This window comes from Lissotriton vulgaris, chromosome 6 (assembly GCF_964263255.1).
Source record: "Lissotriton vulgaris chromosome 6, aLisVul1.2, whole genome shotgun sequence".
NCBI lineage: Eukaryota > Metazoa > Chordata > Amphibia > Caudata > Salamandridae > Lissotriton > Lissotriton vulgaris.
The window spans coordinates 1,751,981,684-1,752,004,589 of NC_141694.1; the positions used below are offsets into that span (position 1 = coordinate 1,751,981,684).

Sequence of the window (22,906 nt, forward strand, 5' to 3'; positions counted from 1 at the left end):
TTCATTAAGTCCAGATACTGCGGTATCGAACTTAACGATAAGGAAAGCCTCTCGTTTTGATAATGTCAAATTTAAATCGCCACCTCTGGGATTTTTTTCTATTTTCGAAATGACTGTCCACTTGAGATCGCTCACATTATGCTGCAACCTCGTCCAATGATGCACCAAGGGGGCATTTTCAACTTTTCTTTTAATCCTTGATTTATGTTGCGAGATCCGTTGGCGGATCTCTTGGTTAGTTTTGCCTATGTACAACAACTGGCATGGACATGTAATGCCATATACCACATATTTACTCTTACAGTTACTCATCGTGTCATGCTTCCATGACACTCCATTATGCTGGAACAACGAGCCTTCCAACGTTGATTCACAGCATAAACAATTTCCACACTTGTGGTGTCCAAGGATGGGTGGCATCCCCATCATTTGGCGTAACGTTTGTGGCTTGGCAATAGGCATGGCTGCTCGAACTATGTGGTTCGCAATGTTATTTTCTTTCTTGAAAGCAAATAAAGGTTCATTTGCAAGACTTGCATCAAGGTTCTTTATCAGATGCCAATTTTGTTTTATAACCCTTTTTAGACGGTTGGCATTAGGGCAATAGGTTGTTACACATACTTGTTTTTCTAAAGCAGGTTTTGATTTGCGCTCCAAGAGTATATCACGTGGGGTCCATTGGGCTCTTTTCATGCAGGTTTTGACAAGTTTCTTAGGGTAACCCCTCTCACATAACTTAGATGTAAGGTTTTCTGAGTGTTGTTGAAAATCTTCTTTAAAGGTGCAGTTTCTGCGAACTCGCAGAAACTGCCCATACGGGAGATTTTCCTTTAGATTTCTAGGATGGTTACTGTTGAACATAAGGGACTTGTTGCGGTCCGTGGGTTTAGTGTACAGAGTGGTTGCTAACTTCCCTTCGGACGGAAAGACCTCTACGTCTAGGAACGCAATCCTACTGGTAGATTCAGAGATGCTGAATTTTATATCAGCTGTTCTGTCATTAAGCCATTGGTAAAAATGGTTTAGTGTGTCACCATCACCTTTCCATGTCAAAAAAACATCATCAATAAAACGGAGCCATGTTCCGAGATATTGAGAAAAAGGGTTATTATTGTAGATGTATGCATTCTCGTACATGGCCATAAACAGTACCGCCAATTCTGGAGCAAAGGGGCAGCCCATGGCCACCCCCTTGACTTGGTAATAAAATTCGCCGTTAAAACAGAAATAGTTCTTTTTTAAGGCGAATGTTGCCAAGTCCACTATGAATTTAGTGGGCACCCGCATAGGTCTAGGCCTCGTGTCAAGAAAGTAAGTGAGTACTGCTACAGCCTCATCTTGAGGGATCTGTGTGTATAATGCAGTAACGTCCAAGGTAACGAGTCTGTCACTGCCTTCACTGAAGTCTATATTTTCTAGTTTTTTAATGAAGTCAGTGGTATCCTGAAGGTAGGATCTAACCTCAGTCATGAAATCCTTGAGAAAACAATCTACATATTTCGCAGCTGGCTCTAATACTGAACCACACCCTGCTACAATGGGTCTGCCGGGTGGATGGTCAGGGTCTTTGTGTATTTTAGGCAATACATAAAACATAGGAACTTTGGGATGTTTGTTTTTCAAATATTCAGCTTCTTTTGGGCCGACGAAACCTGAATCAAAACCCTCTTGCACAATTGCAAAGAGCTCATTCTGTAGTTCCATGGTAGGGTCTTTATTTATCTTGCGGTAGCAAGTAGTATCTTGTAGCTGTTTTAAAACTTCAGCAGTGTAGTCATTGGTGTCCCACAACACTATTGCTCCGCCCTTGTCTGCTTGCTTAATTATAACCGTATTGTCAGTTTTGAGGTTATTTAAAGCCATAATTTCTTTTTTAGTGGTATTGAACTTGATGTATTTTTTCTCTTGTTCCATGGCCGATATTGCAGATAATACACTTTTCTCAAAAGTCAAAAGGTTTTTCGGGACTTTATTGGCTGGCGGGCAAAAAGTGGACTTATTTCTAAGGCCTGTGACCTCTAAAGGTTGGATGGTAGGATTTTCACTAAAAAAGACAGTCAAACGTAGTTTTCTGCAAAATTCAATGAACTCAGACTTCATTTTAACGAAGTCCGTTCTTTTAGATGGTACGAACGACAACCCCTTTGCTAGGATACTTTCCTCATCGGGTGTCAAAATTTTTTTGGAAAGGTTGAAGATTGGCGACGCGTTTAATTTTTGTAATGTTGTCGTCGCGTTTTCATCTCCCAGGGGATGTTGTTTCTCACTCGACCTCTGGGGAGTGTTTGGCCTCTCCCTAAAAAATTCGACGACTGATTCTGCTGTTGCTGCTGGTTGGTGTTCCAATTTCTATTTCTATTGGGACGATTATAAGAACTTGCGGAATCACTATCAGTTCCAGAGGAGGAGGTGTCTGAGAAAGAAATGAATTGTCTTCGAGATCTGCCCTGGTTCCCTTGAAGGAAACGTCTAGATTCCGCTTTGGAATAAAAATCAGCCTGTAAAAAAGGGTATATGTTGTCTAAAGAAAAACCTTTTTTGTCTTTTTCGAATTGGTTGGACTTTTGAGTAATAGTGTAATCTTTGAACTCTTGCACTTCTTTAGCGACTTTTTCTAGGAGGGCCTTGGCATCTGCTATGGTAGGATTACCACTAATTTCAGACTCTAACTTGGCGATTTCAGCTAATTCTTCCTTCGAAGGAAGAATTAGCTGAAATCGCCAAGTTAGAGTCTGAAATTAGTGGTAATCCTACCATAGCAGATGCCAAGGCCCTCCTAGAAAAAGTCGCTAAAGAAGTGCAAGAGTTCAAAGATTACACTATTACTCAAAAGTCCAACCAATTCGAAAAAGACAAAAAAGGTTTTTCTTTAGACAACATATACCCTTTTTTACAGGCTGATTTTTATTCCAAAGCGGAATCTAGACGTTTCCTTCAAGGGAACCAGGGCAGATCTCGAAGACAATTCATTTCTTTCTCAGACACCTCCTCCTCTGGAACTGATAGTGATTCCGCAAGTTCTTATAATCGTCCCAATAGAAATAGAAATTGGAACACCAACCAGCAGCAACAGCAGAATCAGTCGTCGAATTTTTTAGGGAGAGGCCAAACACTCCCCAGAGGTCGAGTGAGAAACAACATCCCCTGGGAGATGAAAACGCGACGACAACATTACAAAAATTAAACGCGTCGCCAATCTTCAACCTTTCCAAAAAAATTTTGACACCCGATGAGGAAAGTATCCTAGCAAAGGGGTTGTCGTTCGTACCATCTAAAAGAACGGACTTCGTTAAAATGAAGTCTGAGTTCATTGAATTTTGCAGAAAACTACGTTTGACTGTCTTTTTTAGTGAAAATCCTACCATCCAACCTTTAGAGGTCACAGGCCTTAGAAATAAGTCCACTTTTTGCCCGCCAGCCAATAAAGTCCCGAAAAACCTTTTGACTTTTGAGAAAAGTGTATTATCTGCAATATCGGCCATGGAACAAGAGAAAAAATACATCAAGTTCAATACCACTAAAAAAGAAATTATGGCTTTAAATAACCTCAAAACTGACAATACGGTTATAATTAAGCAAGCAGACAAGGGCGGAGCAATAGTGTTGTGGGACACCAATGACTACACTGCTGAAGTTTTAAAACAGCTACAAGATACTACTTGCTACCGCAAGATAAATAAAGACCCTACCATGGAACTACAGAATGAGCTCTTTGCAATTGTGCAAGAGGGTTTTGATTCAGGTTTCGTCGGCCCAAAAGAAGCTGAATATTTGAAAAACAAACATCCCAAAGTTCCTATGTTTTATGTATTGCCTAAAATACACAAAGACCCTGACCATCCACCCGGCAGACCCATTGTAGCAGGGTGTGGTTCAGTATTAGAGCCAGCTGCGAAATATGTAGATTGTTTTCTCAAGGATTTCATGACTGAGGTTAGATCCTACCTTCAGGATACCACTGACTTCATTAAAAAACTAGAAAATATAGACTTCAGTGAAGGCAGTGACAGACTCGTTACCTTGGACGTTACTGCATTATACACACAGATCCCTCAAGATGAGGCTGTAGCAGTACTCACTTACTTTCTTGACACGAGGCCTAGACCTATGCGGGTGCCCACTAAATTCATAGTGGACTTGGCAACATTCGCCTTAAAAAAGAACTATTTCTGTTTTAACGGCGAATTTTATTACCAAGTCAAGGGGGTGGCCATGGGCTGCCCCTTTGCTCCAGAATTGGCGGTACTGTTTATGGCCATGTACGAGAATGCATACATCTACAATAATAACCCTTTTTCTCAATATCTCGGAACATGGCTCCGTTTTATTGATGATGTTTTTTTGACATGGAAAGGTGATGGTGACACACTAAACCATTTTTACCAATGGCTTAATGACAGAACAGCTGATATAAAATTCAGCATCTCTGAATCTACCAGTAGGATTGCGTTCCTAGACGTAGAGGTCTTTCCGTCCGAAGGGAAGTTAGCAACCACTCTGTACACTAAACCCACGGACCGCAACAAGTCCCTTATGTTCAACAGTAACCATCCTAGAAATCTAAAGGAAAATCTCCCGTATGGGCAGTTTCTGCGAGTTCGCAGAAACTGCACCTTTAAAGAAGATTTTCAACAACACTCAGAAAACCTTACATCTAAGTTATGTGAGAGGGGTTACCCTAAGAAACTTGTCAAAACCTGCATGAAAAGAGCCCAATGGACCCCACGTGATATACTCTTGGAGCGCAAATCAAAACCTGCTTTAGAAAAACAAGTATGTGTAACAACCTATTGCCCTAATGCCAACCGTCTAAAAAGGGTTATAAAACAAAATTGGCATCTGATAAAGAACCTTGATGCAAGTCTTGCAAATGAACCTTTATTTGCTTTCAAGAAAGAAAATAACATTGCGAACCACATAGTTCGAGCAGCCATGCCTATTGCCAAGCCACAAACGTTACGCCAAATGATGGGGATGCCACCCATCCTTGGACACCACAAGTGTGGAAATTGTTTATGCTGTGAATCAACGTTGGAAGGCTCGTTGTTCCAGCATAATGGAGTGTCATGGAAGCATGACACGATGAGTAACTGTAAGAGTAAATATGTGGTATATGGCATTACATGTCCATGCCAGTTGTTGTACATAGGCAAAACTAACCAAGAGATCCGCCAACGGATCTCGCAACATAAATCAAGGATTAAAAGAAAAGTTGAAAATGCCCCCTTGGTGCATCATTGGACGAGGTTGCAGCATAATGTGAGCGATCTCAAGTGGACAGTCATTTCGAAAATAGAAAAAAATCCCAGAGGTGGCGATTTAAATTTGACATTATCAAAACGAGAGGCTTTCCTTATCGTTAAGTTCGATACCGCAGTATCTGGACTTAATGAATTAAGTGAAATCTTCAAATTGTAATTATCTACTGTGAGCCCCTTTTTAGCTTTGTGAGTGACCTCAGCGTCGCTTTCTATTCATTCTGGTAATCTTTTTTGTCATCTTGAAACTCCGGTCCATAACTTTCCCTGAATCCAGTCCAGTATCTCTATGAAACCTTGGCCTCTAAGTGGGCGGTCCTGCTGCTCAGACACTAGGTATATAGGTAGAGCAGTCAAGCCTCTGCCTGCTACTGCGCAGGAGCCTGTGTGCAGTGCTGCCAAAGACGCCGTCGTTTGGGAAATCTGCTCAATCCTAAATCTGTAAGTAACCCACACCCCCCCCCCCTGTTATGCCTCTTAGCTATGTCCTTTTATTAGGCTCAAATAAGTTGCTCACCCGTGTTTTTGTTTCCTTGTAGCTTAAATAATCTCAACTGACTGATTGAAAATATTTGCCGGTAAGCCTTCAGTTCACTTTACCGCTTTAAAAGTGTCAGGATTTTCTACTAGTTGAAAACGAACGCGTCTAATCATTGTTGCCTTGAGGCACCACTTACTGAAATGAAACATTTGTTTCTATTTCCACTCCAGTCTGAAGTCACCTTAAATTGAATTACTTGCGTGCTTCATTTTTTACGGTCAAATGCTTGAGAGTTTCTGCCTCGGTAAGCTGCAGTCTTTATTGCAAAACATTTCTCTGACGAGAAATGCATACAAACAGCTAATGGTGTTTTCTGTTTATTTAGATAAGCACCGTGCCAAACGTTCCCTTCTTTGATAGGGGTCCCGTGAGTAAGCACAACTTTTCATCTCTTCAAATTATCATTTTCGGTAAAGTCCAGTTTAGTATTTTTCGTTTTTGCACATTAGTGTTCCTTATGGTCCAATTAAAAAACCCCTTTTTTCATTTATTTTCCAAGACGTGTCTAGTAACCAAAAAATCCGGCAGCTACCTCTCACATGGCCTCCTCCACCTGAACTTGATTAGGTGAGATTCTCTCCTACTACCGGCAGTGCACAAAGAATCTAGAATGTTTTCTATTTTTTAACACTTTTTCATCTCCCCCTTATAGGTCCACCATCATTTTAACTGTGTCAACCTATCCCACCCCTGAGACTATTTCTTTCTTAAGTACAGAAGGTGAGTAATAGATCGCCTGTCCACTCATCCATTGGCTGATTTGCTTCATATCTAGTAACATCATAGACCAGTTAGTTAAGATCCCCATGTCTTCCTTGAACACTAGACTAGTGACAAGTCTGTAGAGACCTGGGTGGTAACTGAGTGAGGTGACTGATAGTGATCGTGTTATTAACACTAACCATGCCTGTCTGAGCATTTTCTAATTTTTGTTCCCCCCTCCCCTTTTCTCTTTTTTCACTTCTGCAGAGAATTCTAAAGGCCCTGAAGAGAATCCCTACAAGTCATTGGGATTCGAAACGCGTAGGCCCAAGCCACATTCCTGTCTGCTCTAGTGATAAGCGTAAATGTCAGGATAATTGTTGCTTATCACTAATCCCTGTACATTATCCTTTCTCTAAACATTTAGAAAGTATTCTCATACTTGACTATAGGAATGTACGGTATAATCGATCATACACCAAATGAAAATATTGTTTAAGTGTTTTTGCAGACTGTGGTTATTCTTGTCTTATGTTTGATATTATATTGTAAATATTGTATGTTTTGGTAAATTTTGTAGCTTTCTTATCTAGTGCACCCCTTCTCCCCACGAATGCTTGCATGTTGTATGATTGTGATATGATTGATATGACGAATGATACCCCCCTATTGTGACTTTTTTGATAAATATGTTGTACATGTTTGTGTTTTGAATATGAAAAAAAGTATCTTTTGATAAAATCAAAAATAAGAATAAAAAGCTATCAACTAGCCCCCAGTCTTGAATATTTTCTCAAGTACTGTGTCCGAATTCATGTTACTGCGGTATTATCAGTACTGGCAATCTCTTTTTGTTATGTTGATGGTATAACAGCACAAACTAGCTGGCTTCCAATAGTTCGTTCTTCTTTTAATGCAAACAAAGGATGCTTGCATGATTTATCAATTTGTTCAATCAGATGCCAGTTTTGTCTGATTTTTTTTAACTGGTTAGTCTTTCAACAAAATGTGGAAAAGCGTACCATGCGTTCTAAAATGTATTTTGCTGAACTTTTTTCCAAAAGGGTCTCTCCTGGAATCCACCAGGCATGTTTCATCGTATTTATCAAAAAATGTTTGGGGTATCCATGTTCCTTTAATTTGTGCACAAGAATTTCTGCATTCAAGAAGTAGTCACTTTTTCCTGAATAATTCCGTTTTATCTGGAGAAATTGGCCATACGGCAGATTATCACATAGACTGCGTTGATGATGGCTAGTATAATGCAGGTAAACTAGAACAGGAGTCAAACCCATAGACTTCGTCGGGATCAGGGTAAGGAAGTAGAATGAGGAACAATATCCCAACAGGTAGTAATCAATAGGCAGTTACATATGCATGTGAAAACATTACATGAACAGACTAGGAGACAATAATTCAAATGGTCTTGTGTAGTTACTCAAATTGTATTTCTGAGGGAAAAATTATGCAAGGTCATATTCATACAGTTGGAGCAGCACTGTAGTAAACAATTCATATGACAACCATAACTGTACTTGGTGCTCAAAATAGTGTGCAAGTGAACGGTGGAGACGCAAGTGTAGAAAAGGACAGCGAAAGCGGTGCAGTGTAGGCAAAAGTGAAATTATCATACAGTGAGTGGCTGAGTGAAGGGAGTAACTCAAGTGACTTAGGTGTTCAATTCACGATTATAAAGTAGCACAGTAGAAAATGCGCCAATCAATATGCTGTAGAGTCGACACCGTTTCGATCCTCAATAGCTTGGGATCGTCATCAGGACATGGTCGTCTTAGTAGAAGTGCTGGGTGCCGACAGCAGTTGAAAGTACGGCAATGTGTCCCAGGAAGGGGACAAGCGAGGGAGACGTCTTGCTGCTTGATTTAGAGTTGGCCTTTGTGGAAGGTCCATCAGGTGGGGGTGAAGGGTCTTCGTAGTCCGATTTGTGGGTGAATGGCAGACAAGAGAGCCGGAGTACAACGTCAAAGTTGTCTCGGCGATCGGTATGATCATCCGCGTAGAAAGGACCTGAGGGAAGAAAGGGCGAAGGGTAGTGAGGGTCCGTGGGCAGCACCGGGCGAACACGGTGTAGTCGCCTGATAAGCAGGGATGCGCCAGTTATTGTAAATCTGCCCCAGAGTTCATATAAGAATGAACGCGGTGTATGTTCTACATATACGTTTATTTATTGTGAAGTTTTTTTAAGCGCTACAGTTATACGCCAAGTCTTTGTTGCTTCGATGCGCTTACTTACAGTAACGGGAAGACTCTTCTGTGGTGCCTTGGCTGAGGGGAAAAGCGCGCGAGACTCTGATATATTTGGGAGTGATGGGACGCTTAGAAAGCGAAAGATCTTTTAGGAGGTCATCCCACCTGCTGCCGATCTCTCTGCACTGCAGCGACCCTGTCCAACCTGCGAGTCACATTTACATTTTGGTGTGTGGGCTCAGCATTTCATCATTCCAAGGTGGGTATTACCATAGAAAGAGATAAAAGTAATAGCTGTCATTTACAGTAAAACATATCTGCCAGAATGTGGCAGAAAGCGCTGTACGAACCACAGAGTATTAATACCGGGATGACTGTCAGTGTGTGTTACTCAGTGGTACTGGGTAATAACTGTGACACTCCAACAACCCATGGCTGGCAGTACGAATATAGGGGTAATACCAGTGACACACCATTATATCAGTGGTGGCCTTGAGTGCATAGGTATAATACCTGTGACACCCCTACAAGTCAGTGCAGGCAGTGAGCGCGTGGGCTAAGTACTCTGTGTCAGAAATAGTGTTATTCAGTTGGGAGAGACGTGCCTCTGCCAACACCATAAATTCTCTTTATTGTGGTGAAACCACAGTTTTATCTGTGCTTAATTTGAGCCAGTGGTTTCCGGTGCTCAGTACTTAATCATCAACAACAGCGCTTTCATGAGCACCAGTTAAGGAGACATTCATTTAGGCTCAGGAGATTAAGTGATTTGCCCAGAATCAAAGGATGTTGAGTCAACGGCGAGACTTGAACCTGGCTCCCCAACTCTGAAGTCAGCAGCTCTGACTGTGGGGCCACATCCTCGCCACGCTTTCATGGTACGTAGTTGGTTCTGGTTTAGGTGGTGCTAACAGGAGAAATTGTCTGGTGCAAGCTGCCTCCCGATGGGAGCCCTGGCACTTATTTTATTACAAATGAACCACTGCAGTTACTGGAGCATCTGCTCAACCTCGGGTAGCTCTTGGACAAGCAACAGGCAATCCCCAGAGAAGTGCGTCCTAATTTCAAGCACTGCCAACAGTTTTAAAGTAAACAATGCAACACAATAACAAGCATTGACAAAGCCAATAGGTCTCCCCTGCGGGCCCTTATATGTGTTTAGCCATGCAGTACATTATCCCCCACTGGCATGCCTACACACTCTTAACATCCTTGAATAATCATATACGTTTTTTTTTAAGTTGATACAAAACGAGAAACGTTAAAAGGTTTATCTATTGCTTATAGCTAGTTGGCATTTCTTGTTTAATTTTCACCTTTGCACCTCTCCGTTATCTCACAATATTTGTTTATTTCGCTGTTTTCTAAGAGAGTGCTGAATGTGTGCAGTGTCCCTGCCGCTCACTTCTTGCCAGCTCTCCCCGTGCTGGATGCACAATCCAACGTTGACCTGAGAAAAAGGCAATTCACTAAACCTATGTACAAAAGAGTGCGACAAATTAATGGAATAGTGAAAGGAATGATTACACCTGTATTACTTAACTTTGCAACGGAATCTTCCCCAGCGCCGAGATACTCTCATGGGTGATTCAGCGCTATACAAACCAATAAACTTCAAACTTCAGATGCATTCGTTCTTTGAAAGAGTGAAATCAATGAATTATGTATTGGGTAACTGCAAACCCACTCACCTACAAGCATGCGCTCTATGAAAGAGTGAAATGATGAATGAATGATCCTGTAATGTGTAACTGCAAACTGAATCGCGTGGAGGCATACATTCTTTGAAAGAGTGATATGAGTGAATGAATAAACCTCTGTTGTGTAACTTCGCCCACTTACTCAATCACTTGGAGGCATGTGTTCTTTTTAACGAGTGAGTGCACAGACTGCTCTAAAAAGATGAGCATTGAGTATTTTCTTCAGAGAAGAATCTTTGGTAGTCCGTGCGCAATGAGCACACAGGTATGTCAGGTATTCTCTTTCTGCTGGTATGTTTTGGGACTTCCCCTCGTGCATGTCAAGTCAAGTCAAGTCAGAAATTTGTATAGCGCGCTACATACCCTGAGGGTCTCAAGGCGCTTGAAGAAGGGTGGGGAGTTATTTTTCGAAAATCCATGTTTTGAGTTGCTTTCTGAATGCTAGGTGGTTCTGAGTGAGACGAAGGTGAGGGGGAAGTGAGTTCCAAGTTTTAGCTGCTAGGTAGGAGAAGGATCTACCTCCCATGGTGGTTTTGTTGATGCGAGGTACAGTGGCAAGGGCTTGGTTGGAGGATCGTAGTTGGCGTGAAGGGGTGTAGAAGGATAGTCGTGAGTTGAGGCATTCGGGTCCGATTTCGTAGAGTGCTTTGTGTGCGTGGGTTAGGAGTCGGAAAGTTATCCTCTTATTGACGGGGAGCCAGTGGAGGTTTTTCAGGTGATCAGAGATGTGCTCTTGACGCAGAATGTCTAATATGAGCCTGGCTGAGGCGTTCTGGATACGTTGTAGTTTCTTCTGGAGTTTTGCGGTGGTGCCGGCGTATAGGGTGTTTCCGTAGTCCAGTCGGCTCGTGACCAGAGCGTGGGTGACTGTTTTTCTGGTTTCGGTGGGGATCCAGCGGAAAGTTTTTTTGAGCATGCGAAGAATGTTGAAGCAAGATGAAGAAACGGCGTTGACTTGTCTGTTCATCGAGAGTGAGGAATCCAGGATGACGCCCAGGTTCCGTGCGTGGTCCGTCGGGATGGGTGCTTTTCCAAGGGCCTCTGGCCACCAAGAGTCGTCCCAGGCGGAGGGGGAGGTACCTAGGATGAGGACTTCTGTTTTGTCTGAGTTCAGTTTCAGTCGGCTGTGCTTCATCCATTCGGCTACTTCTTTCATCCCTTCGTGAAAGTTGGTTTTGGCCGTGTTAGGGTCTCTGGTGAGTGATAGGATCAGTTGAGTGTCGTCGGCGTAGGAGATGATGTTGAGGTTATGTTGGCGTGCGATGGCCGCAAGGGGGCTCATGTAAACGTTGAAGAGGGTGGGACTGAGTGAGGATCCTTGAGGTACTCCGCAGATGACTTCAGTAGCCTCTGACTTGAATGGTGGAAGGCGGACTCTCTGGGTTCTTCCGGAGAGGAACGAGGTGATCCATTCCAGAGCTTTTCCTTGGATTCCGATGTCTTTGAGGCGCTGTAGTAGGGTGCTATGGCAGACTGTGTCGAATGCTGCGGAGAGGTCGAGGAGGATGAGGGCGACTGTGTCTCCATTGTCCAGTAGAGTTCGAATGTCGTCTGTTGCTGCGATGAGGGCGGTTTCGGTGCTGTGCTTAGCTCGGAAGCCGGACTGTGAAGAGTCGAGGGATTTGTTGGTTTCGAGGAATGCGGCGAGCTGGTTGTTGACAGCTTTCTCGATGACTTTGGCCGGAAATGGAAGGAGCAAGATGGGGTGATAGTTTTTGAGTTCGGTGGGGTCAGCTGTGGGTTTCTTCAGGAGGGCGCTGAGTTCGGCATGTTTCCAGCTTTCCGGGAAGGATGCGAAGTTGAAGGAGCAGTTGATGACGTCTCGGAGGTGCGGTGCAATAACGGAGTCTGCTTTGTTGAAGATGTGGTGAGGGCAGGGGTCTGTGGGGGATCCTGAATGGATAGAATTCATCAGACGGATGGTGTCCTCAGTTGAGATTGGCTTCCAGTCCTTGAGGGTGTTCAGGGGGGGTGGGTGTCCTGCAGGGGATTGGGTGGTGTTGGTCTCCGGGTTGGTTGTCGAAGCTGTTGTGGATGTCTGCAATTTTATCGTGGAAGAATGAGGCTAGGGAGTCGCAGAGGGCTTGAGAGGGGGTGATGTCGTTGGAGTTGGCTGAGGGGTTGGTGAATTCCTTGACGATGTTGAATAATTCCTTGCTGTTATGGGCGTTGTTATCTAGACGGTCCTTGAAGGCTGCTTTCTTGGCATTTCGGATTAGTTGGTGGTGTATGCGGGTGGCGTTTTTGAAGGCGTCCTTGGTGCTGGTGGTTGGGTCTTTTTTCCAGGCCTTCTCGAGGGAGCGACAGTGTTTCTTGGATTTCTTAAGGTCGTCGTTGTACCAGGAGGCCTTCTTGCTGCCTGGTTTGATTTGTCATTGTTTCAGCGGTGCTAGGATGTCGGCGCTGTTGGATAACCATTGGGTGAGGTTGGTGGCTGCTTGGTCAGGGTTTGAGGAGTGGGCGGGGGGCTTTTGAAGAAGCGATGAGGAGATCTGGTCGATGGTGATTTTGTTCCAATTTCTTTGCAAAGTGGGTTGGGGGTGGTTGTTGGTTGTGGGCTTGTTGTAGGTGAAGTGAACGCAGCTGTGGTCAGTCCAAAGGAGAGCTGTGGTGTGGCTGAAGGAAACATGCTTGCTGGAGGTGAAGATAGGGTCGAGTGTGTGACCTGCGATGTGGGTGGGGGTAGTGACAAGTTGTTTGAGTCCGAGATTTGCGAGGTTGTCCAAAAGGGTGGTGGTGTTGCGGTCGTTGTTCTTTTCAAGGTGAAAGTTGAGTGAAATTTGTAGGAGCTGCTAAGAGCGCTAGAAGTAATCATAACAAGCATTGGCATAGACAATAGGTCTCGCCTTTGGGACCTTAAAAGTGTTTAGTTATTCAGCACAATATCCTCGGTGCAACATCAACTGTTGCATGGCTAAACACTTATAAGGTCCCAAAGGCGAGACCTATTGGCTATGCCAATGCTTGTTTCAATGGGGCTGGTGGTGTAGTAAATAAAAGGCGCATGCAGTGTGCGAAGAACGAGTGTTCACTCCGCAGTGTGCATCGTGTCTTTGCATTGTATTGACCTGCACAGATCAACTCCCACTCCTAAACCCAAGTGCCAACTCATCCAAGGTCACTCATTGACTGGCGGCCATGACACTGGGTGCATTTGACTTACTTGCTTTGGAGCCCAGACAACATTGCTGTGTCAGTGCAGAGAGTATTGACCTCTGCAGCAAGATGAGGCAAAACAGCATCAGAGCACACACACGAGTGACCTGCAGCGCACAACCTCAAACTGCCAAGGCTTTCAGACTCAGGAAGTATATAAAGAAGATAACACTGGGTTTTGTTTATTACATTAAAAAACAAGGGATAATGTCGTTTGTGATGTGTGCTTTATTTATATTGGCATAATGCATCAAGTTTTATTTTTCCTTATTTGTGTTTCAATGCTCAGTGGGTTAAAGTGCCTTTTACAAGGATCTGTGTGTAAACTCCATATCATGTTTGAATGTTTATGAAGTCCATATAATGAGTGCCATCGAGTTGTGCCACAGTAACAAGATTTATTAAAAGTGTTGTGTTCCTTTTATAAATGCCCATTACGTTGGTGTCACCTCTTCTTCTTTGGCGGGTTTGTTCACCTACTGAGGGAAATCTGCATGTAACCTTCGGGCAGCACGTGCAAATTTAGGTAGGTCCAGCTGTATAGCGTTGAGTGGTTAACACCTATGGAAAAACCATCTTGATATTCTGCCATTCCCTGTGTCTTTGTGGTATACACTGTGTGTCAGCTGGAAAGGGAGGGTTGAGTTTGTTCATTTGAGAGCCCCTTCTGAGACCAGTAGATACAGCTCCAGTAAACTTCTGGAACTGGGATTCCTTGGAATAGCCCTAAGCAGGAAATGTAGTGATCCTTTCACGCACAATTTACTTAAATTCCCAGTCAAGCCCCAAGTGCTACACAATATTTATTGGAACCATCAAAACTTTGGAAAGTTCCACCAACCACAAGTATCAGAATTTAAGCTGATTTGAAGTTGCAGAATTGATTTTCCCGAATGATGCATTATATTGAACTAAAAGAAAGCATACTTGAGAACTTTTGAAACGAGATGGAAAGGTGGCTAAAAGTCAGCGAATATTGTTTTAACTTTAGACAATATAAAATAATATTAGTTATTCTTTGGGTCTAATGCTGCTTTCATCTGTTATGCCAAACCAGAACAAAGGGATCCTGTATTTACTTTCACTCTGAGAAGTTTAGTCTGGTACAAATACTAAAAGCAGTTGGATAGAGAATTATTTCTACAATAAATAAAAAGTTGATTCTTGAGCATGCTGCACTATTTCAAACCATCCTTAACTATCTTCTCTCCTTCCTCTGTAGAGGGCCAGCGAACTATACAGATGGATGAAAACTTTTTTACCAGTTACAGAAAGACGATACTAAAACCCCAGGAAATATTGCTGTCTGTTGAAATTCCATACACCAAAAAGGTGATATATTAAATGACCACGGTATGGTCTTATGTAATGAATAGTATGCAGTAGTAACTGAACTTATTAATGTTTATTGAGAAAAGCGACAGTTTCGTTAAGTTCTCTCTACACATTGACAGAACTAGTCCACTACACAAATTACTTTGCTTCCGTTTTGCCACTTGGTTAACTTTCTGATGACTTGATTCAATGCTCTGTTGATCAAGTACAGAGCTCAAATAAACCACTGTAGTCTCACACCTGCCATTAGGATGTTACTGCTCCCAGATGTGCAAACAAAGCTTTCCATTATCAAAGAGTTTATGAGGATACCCAGCAAGGCAACTCAAACTATTTTATTTTATCTTATGTTATGTTATCCTTTGTTAGGTTATCTTTTGTTTTCTTATGTTATTTTATGTTATCTTATGTTATCTTATCTTTTTATAAAGTACAACTTTCACCCAGGAATAAGGCTCTTACCGCCCGATTCATCAAACAAAATTGCGCTCGTAAAGGGCCAGATTCTGAGAATCTGGCCCTTTGCGAGTGCGATTTTTGCATTTGGGATTCAGCATCCCAAATGCAAAAATCGCTAATAGTGATCTCGCAATTTTGCGAGGAATTACATTTAAGGAATCTCTATTTGAGACTCCTTGAATGCAATTCATCATCCAATTTTTTTTTGCGAATTCGCAATTTCTGGCCGCAATTTACCGCAAGGTCAGACCTCGTGGTAAATTGCGAAAACTCTGAAAAATGCATTTAAATGCATTTTTCTGAGTTGCATGTTACACACACACATGTCCTTTGGACATGTGTGTGTGCAACACCTGTGTAAAATTTTATTTGAGGGTTGCTACAGGGTGTCCTTTGGAAACCCCTGGCACCCTTCAAATCGCTATCTTATTTTCGATTAGCAAATTGCTAATCGCAAATAAGGAATACTCCCCATTCATTTCTATGGGCCTTTTGGCCCATAGGAATGAATGGCGAGTTATTCCTTATTTGCGATTAGCAATTTGCTAATCTCAAATAAGGAATATGTAGGAATCACATTTCTTTATGCAATTTCTACATGAATCCCGTTTTGTGAGTCCTTATTAGCGATTCGCTATGAATCGCTAATAGGGGCTCGCAAAACGGGAGATTGATGAATCAGGCTGTTGGTTTCTGTAGAAAAAAATATAACACATGCTAGAAGGACGACCGAAAATGCTTATGATATAAAAAGAGAAAATGTTAGGATTTATGATTCCTTCCAGGCATGTAAAGGAATTTAATTCCATCCACGAGCGTCTTGCATTCAAAAAGGTATCCCAATTTCTTCAAATGATGATTGGGAACAAGAAATAGTAGTCTGCCTATTGTTGAGCTAATAGGAACATATTTGACAAATGTTCTATTCAAAAGAGAGGGGTTTGCGTATGGAAAATCCGGTGCATTAAACAAGCTATTTAAAAAAAATGTTTCCTTACCAGCAACGATTACAATTTGAGTGCTTTAGAAACATGAGCACATTTCCTAAGTGGGCCCTGGCTGCAGCATACTGGACTGAACACCATGAGCAATGTGCGGGGTGCGCCAGTGGCCTTCTGATGTAGTAGGCCAACAGAACTGGACCCACATGGGTTCCAGACAACATAATAGAAGTTTATTGCGGCTCAACCAACAGATCGAAAGCAGCTTTCATCGAAAGGCTTTATTTACTCAAGAATAAACTACAAGCCGCAAGTAATGTTTGTGTCGGCTAACAGAAACACCTGCACTTATGAAAGATTAAGTCAAGTTCCACTTTTTATGTACTGGAAAGCAAAAGTGAAAAATGCTATAAAATTTCAGTGCCTTGAAGAGACTCTGGAATCCTACGCCAGTCAACCCCACATATGCATGACTCGTATATCCAAGAACCACAGTGACACATTGTCCTAAAAACAATTCGATTAAGCCACCAGGCTCCAACAATGTACACAATCTATTGGAATGGTGAGTGTTTTGACTGTAGAGATTGCATCAGAGTTGGTCTGTTATAATCTAAATACCAAATGAACTCACTTAACTCACTCATCAAAGACTTGGCGTGACCTTGACGTTACAAGTCAACACAAATCTTGATGTACAAAGTCAACACAAATCCGCGAAACCAACCTACTCCGCGATTTGTCTATTACAAATGTGAGATGAAGGATGCAAGTACCTTTGAAAACAAAGACATTAACCTCTAAAACACATACTTTAACAATCCACAAAGGGCACCATCCACACTTGAAACAACGGCAGGTTGGATAGTTATTCTACATACAGTGTGCTCTGACCAGCACACCTCATCTAGCAGCATCACAGCATAAGTAATTCTTACCCATACCTGGGAAAAATATCCACAGCCCCATTGCTGCTTGCCCGCACGCAGTTAAGTCATATGTTTGTGGTGATGATATGAGAAGGAGCTGACCCAATGATGTGAACCCCCAGGGTTGTACATGTTTGATGAGTTCAAAAGTTTAGTTTAACCAGTTTCTATATCCACATATGTTATGCACCACAGTTGCATTTCCTTACTGACCAGGTCAGTACTACTGCTACTCTCAAACTTTACTAGCTCAATATGAAAAAGCACAATAGCCAATAAGCGAGAAACACATATCTCAAAATGTTAATCTTTGATTCAACATATTTTGCACATGTAATTTTGTGTTTCTTTTGATTTGCAGTTGGAGTTTTTCTCAGCCTTCAAACAAGCTTCGCGTCGGGAGGACGACATAGCCATCGTCACTTCTGCCATGCGGGCGCGTTTTAAAGAAGGAAGCAGCCAGGTGGAAGAGATGGAGCTCAGTTATGGAGGAATGGCTGCAGTGACAGTCCTTGCAAAGAAGACATGCACAGCCCTCATTGAAAGGTATGCATACAGTAAGCATGTACTGCTGTGGCACCATTACAGGCTGAAAGCAATTATGAAAAGGCATAAAGTGAGCTCTTGTCCTACATTTAAATCAAGCAAGTGAGTTTAGAATTGGCCTAAACATGTCAATGTATTTTATTTTTAAAATAGTTTCTCCAGTTCAATGTCTGTTGCTCACGCCAGTGAAGCTATTACTTCAAAAAAAAGATTACCCACATGGACAATTGGATCACAGCCCAAAGTAAATTCAGTTTGATTCAGTGCCTCATTATTTAGATCAATTAAAACAATTTACAAAACAATTATGTCATAGTAACAAGTCAGCAAGTCAGGGCAGTAGTCCAGTCTACTCAAATACAGTATGTAAGATATAATTGGTCAGGTCTCCAAACCCCACAAGTGTTCTGCACACTTATCTAAAAACCTCACAAATAGGTGCCAAATATCAGAATGGCCACTGTTAATCAGTCATTTCTGTGTCTAACTTTTATGCACAATTTCCTATTTAATAACATTGCATTATATCATGCTGCCGGTTATATAAGGCTTGCTAATGTAAGTTCTTACAGTCGAGCTCTGACGTCACAGAACCAGCAGCCGAGGTGAAAGGCAGGTGAGGTCATGGAGCATAATTGAAGCAGCTGTTAAAAGCAATGCAAAGGAAGGTTGCTTTTCTTTCTTCTGCTCTGTTTTTTAGCTTACAATAAAAAGCAGTGAGAACATGTCTATTTTTTTGCACTCCTTTTATTGTTAGAGAAAAGCTAGAATCTTTCTGCATTTTTCTGGACATTCCAAGCTAGTGTAGCTTTTTTTTTATACAAAAAAGTGATTTGTATTGAACTGTTTCTAATATCTGTTTGGAACAAATAACTAACAGGTTTTTGATGCGTTTAATGTTGCTTAGAGGGTTTTATTTTCATTCTTCATATTTTCAAACGTACTCCCTCTTTCATATGAAAGAGCTTCTCGCCAAGGTTTTTAGTGGTCTATGCGAAACCTAATGTGTGACCATGTACTATATAGAATAAAGTACCCCTTGTGTACATGATAAGGATATCGCAAGTCACTTCAGAGTTCCATAATCTTATAAAGGAACTCTGCTGCGTTCCTCAGTATGGTTATGGAACTCCTTGGTGACTTGCAATATCCCTATAATATACAGCGGGGTTACTTTATTCCTTATATAACATTCCACTCACTGAGGTTAGAATGTTTTAAATTAAAAACAGGAGAAATATAAAAATTATCACTGGAATGTTGGAGCAGTAGGTCTGTAACAGTCATTGTTGACCTGAGCCACACCATTGTTTGTATTGGAGCTCTTAACATTCCAATGGTCTGATGATCGCTAGACCAAATTTAATTGAAGTTGAAGGTTTAGGCAAAATAACACTGCATAAGGCAGATCCAGCCTCTTTATCTGTTCACAGTCTCATACATTAGAATCTTTTTCTCTGCCTCTGACACATGCTCTTGAGTTGAAGCAATTTTCCTAGATAGTTATTTCTGGGATTAGCACCTACAAATAACACAAAATGAAGTTCTGACTCTTTATTAAACACATTATAGGAATATATGTAGCTCTTTGTCATATTAGTACTCAGGACCTGAATATAACCATTCTGTTTACAGACTTTTTCAATCACTGGGTGTGCGTGTACATTTAGCATGCGAAATTAGGACGCTGTATTCAATGTTTACTTAGCAATGTTTTCCAAGTGTTACAAGCCTCCTCCCTTCAGCATATATATTTAGTTTTTCTGTCCCATCACTGCCAATGTTGATAAACCAGAGTCGTATCCATTTAGTTTCTGTAGGAGAAGGAGATATATCTAGCTTCAGCACCAAAGTCCCACATTCAGAGCCATAAAGTTGGTTGAGCATATTAGATTCATATTCTTTGTATAGTACGACATGAAGAAAAATTGTAGGTAGAGCAAACCTCAAAGCACTGACACGTGCAAGTAATGTCTGAGGAGCTAAACTTGTAAATTGGGAGTTTGCACAGTTGAAGTGAATGTATTTTTCAGCAAGTCAAAGAGATCCAGATGATTTCTACGTTGGACTAGAAGGCACAACTACTAGTATTTCTGTCTGAGATTGAGTGGTAAAAACTCAGAACTTCCCAAGCTTTAAGCAAATTAAATTGCTTAATTTTTCAGAGAATACTGAGATTTCAACATTGTATTTAGAAGGACCAAAATGGTCATATTAGCAACCCATCAATCAGCTCGTGAAAAGAGAAATGTGTCCAGTAGGTGGTACGAAGCAGTTCAAAGAAGGTATATTTTTAGGCAGAGAGAGGAATGTTGTGAGATAAATGTATCTATTTTGCATTGGATGACCCCTGTGCTAAGATCATACCTCTCAACCTTTTTAACCTCCAAGAAGGGTGAGACTGAGGATCTTTGTGTGTGATGCAACTGAACTCAATGGAGGTGACATTTTTTTTACAATGAAGATTTGTATGTATTTATGTATATTAATTTGTAATGCATTATTTGGCATTTTAAAAGCTCCTCTTCATTTCCACTCACCACTCACTTGCCTCTAGACCCCGTTCCGTCACGGCTTGTGCCGCTTGAACGGAGGGTCGGCCCAGGCATTTCCTCACTTCCGGTCCCACTACCGGAAGGGACAGCAGCGCTCTAGCTGCCTTCCCCCTCTCCTACTTAATCGGGAGGAAGGCGCGGACGCGCGCAGCGGCGCGCCGGCAGCACGCCAAAGGCAAGCCCATCTGCACCCGTCCGCGCCAGAACGCTGCCAGTCGCCAGGACACTCCCGCTTTTGTTAGGCACCTTCAGTTTTTGCCCTAGTGTCTTCCAACACCTCCACAATTATGTCCATCCTTAGGTATTCCAGTAAAGAATTAAAAAACCTAAACTTTCCCCAAATTACGCCTTCCGATGTCTTATCAGCTGAAATCAATAGGTTTCCTTACATCTCTTGCTTAGCCCCCTCTTTTGACCTGAGTGCGACTGCGGTCTCCCACTGCTTCAACCAGCCCAATGGAGCCCATAACGATCTCACTGCCATCTATTTCAACGCGCGCTCCTTCTCCAAACACACTCTGGAGATTTGGAGCCTTATGAATTCAGAGGCCACGGACATATGCTTTGTGTCTGAGACTTGGCTACATGAGAATTCCACTCCTGATCTTCATATTGCTTTTCCCCCGGAGTATAAAATAATACGCCATGACAGGAAGGACTCTAGTGGGGGTGGACTACTAATCGCAGCTACCCCTAACCTAAACATCTGCTGCGTTGAAAGCCTTGTATTTGACCACACCGAGATGGTGGTGTTTAAAATAAGCGGTCCTTTAAACGAGGTCTGGAAGCGGGCCTTGCTCTATCGACCCCCTGGTGCTAAGGGAGAGTTTGCCAACACTGTTGGATCATCGCCCCTCATGTCTTGACCTCGAACAAATTCGTCCTGATTGGTGATTTTAACCACCATGCTGAGGAGCAATCAGATGCTGATACGGAAAAACTAATCTCCAATATGTGTACCCTCAACCTTAGTCAGAAGATCGCTGGCCCGACTCATCTGGCCGGCCACACTCTAGATCTTCTCTTTACCAACTTCCCTGATATCAGGACCAGCCCCCCCATCCTATTCTTCTGGACCGATCATTATTTACTGAAATTCACCTTTCCTGCTCTTACTACCGACTTAGCTTCCAAAGAGGAATCTACCTCTCGCAGATCTTTAAAAAAAATAACACTACCCTCCTTCTCTAAGCATTTCCAGTCCAAATCGATAACTCTCATTGAAAGCGTAAGTGCAGCTGCACGGCATCTTGAAGTGACTATCGAAAGAGCACTGGACAAAATCGCCCCTCGGCGTAAGGTTAAGTGCAAGACTAGGAATGCCCCATGGTTCACAGAACAGTTAAAAGTCGCAAAATCCCTAACTAGAACGGCTGAGAAAAAATGGCGGAATAACAAAGATCTAGTAAACCGCAATGCATATAAAACTCTACATATTAGCTATATGCGGGATATAAGATCGGCAAAGCGAACGTATTTAGCGGAGCGCATAAATAAAGCAGAAAATTCCTTCAAGGAACTATACTAAATTTTAAGAGAATATACCACCCCTATAATCCATCTTTCACTCCCAACTCTAGAGAATGGACCAAAGCTATTTCGGGTTTCTTTGAGGATAAAATAATCGCTATACATGAATTGTTTTCCCCATGCCAAATCCCAATGCAGCCTGAAGGCCTACCTTCATCCCTGACGACTCACCGCACATCTGGAATGAATTTGAAATGTTTAATAAGGATAAGATTATGTCTGTTGGATTAAAAATTAAGGGGGTCATTAGGATGGCGGACGGACCTGGGTCGGTCCGCCACCCCCGAGGAAGAGGGACCATCCAGATGGGCTGCGGCGGTCCTCCATTCAAATTAGGATGTGACCGCCACCCTGGCGGTCACATCCCCTACATTTAACATTGCGGCAGATGCTGCTTCAAGCATCACCCGCTGCAAGGTTAAAAAGTGCATGTTTACCTCTGCATGCATGAGGCGGCAGGCACCGCGTGGTACCTGCTGCTTTGTGCACGCAAAGGCAGGGGGGTACCATAGGTACCCCCCATGTGCACCTCCCACCCCCCCCACCCCTTCACCCCTGGGGGCCCGCAAGACCGTATGCCTTTCCACAGCAGAAATGCCGCCGTGGAAAGGCATAGTACCGCCACCATCCTAATATGCCTGGCGGTGTCTGATAGACACCGCCAGCCATGTTAGAGCTTTTCCACCGCGGTAAGAAGGCGACCGCGGCGGAAAAGCTGCGGACAGAAAAAATATCCCCCAGCCATCCTAATCTGACGGGGGGTCTTTTTCCAATCCGCAGCGGTTAATCCGCATCCTCCGGGCCGGCGGTGGCTTCCGCCGGCCCGGAGGATGCGGATTATCCGCGATCATAATCAGCCCCTAAGCCAGGCTCCCCCACTGATCAAGTCTCCCCCAAATTGTTCACTGTACTGGCCCCGGTTCTGGTAGAATGCCTAACCAGCCTTTGCCATAACCCGACATTGCCATAGCCATCCCTGACGGCTACAAGATTATCCGTAAGGACCGCATCAACCAAACAGGAGGAGGCATCGCCATTGTTCATAAGAA

General features: G+C 42.7%; 1 protein-coding gene and 1 long non-coding RNA gene across 3 annotated transcripts in view; both read left to right on the plus strand.

Annotated features, from left to right (window-relative positions):
• Positions 1-22,906, plus strand: part of LOC147709416 (xanthine dehydrogenase/oxidase-like) — a 736,168-nt gene that overhangs the window by 236,068 nt on the left and 477,194 nt on the right. For both annotated transcript variants that reach the window (XR_015296692.1, XM_086927985.1), the window contains exons 13-14: positions 14,785-14,894; positions 17,588-17,772. Coding sequence is in view for 1 of the 2 variants with exons in the window: in XM_086927985.1 (XP_086784111.1) it covers positions 14,785-14,894; positions 17,588-17,772 (295 nt within the window). In the remaining variant the exon portion in view is untranslated. The remainder of the gene's footprint in view (positions 1-14,784; positions 14,895-17,587; positions 17,773-22,906) is intronic.
• On the plus strand, positions 5,629-7,274 carry LOC147709417 (uncharacterized). The gene is made up of 7 exons (XR_015296693.1): positions 5,629-5,699; positions 5,798-5,836; positions 5,970-6,043; positions 6,125-6,209; positions 6,299-6,366; positions 6,452-6,519; positions 6,769-7,274. It is a non-coding gene; the product is annotated as an uncharacterized LOC147709417 (long non-coding RNA).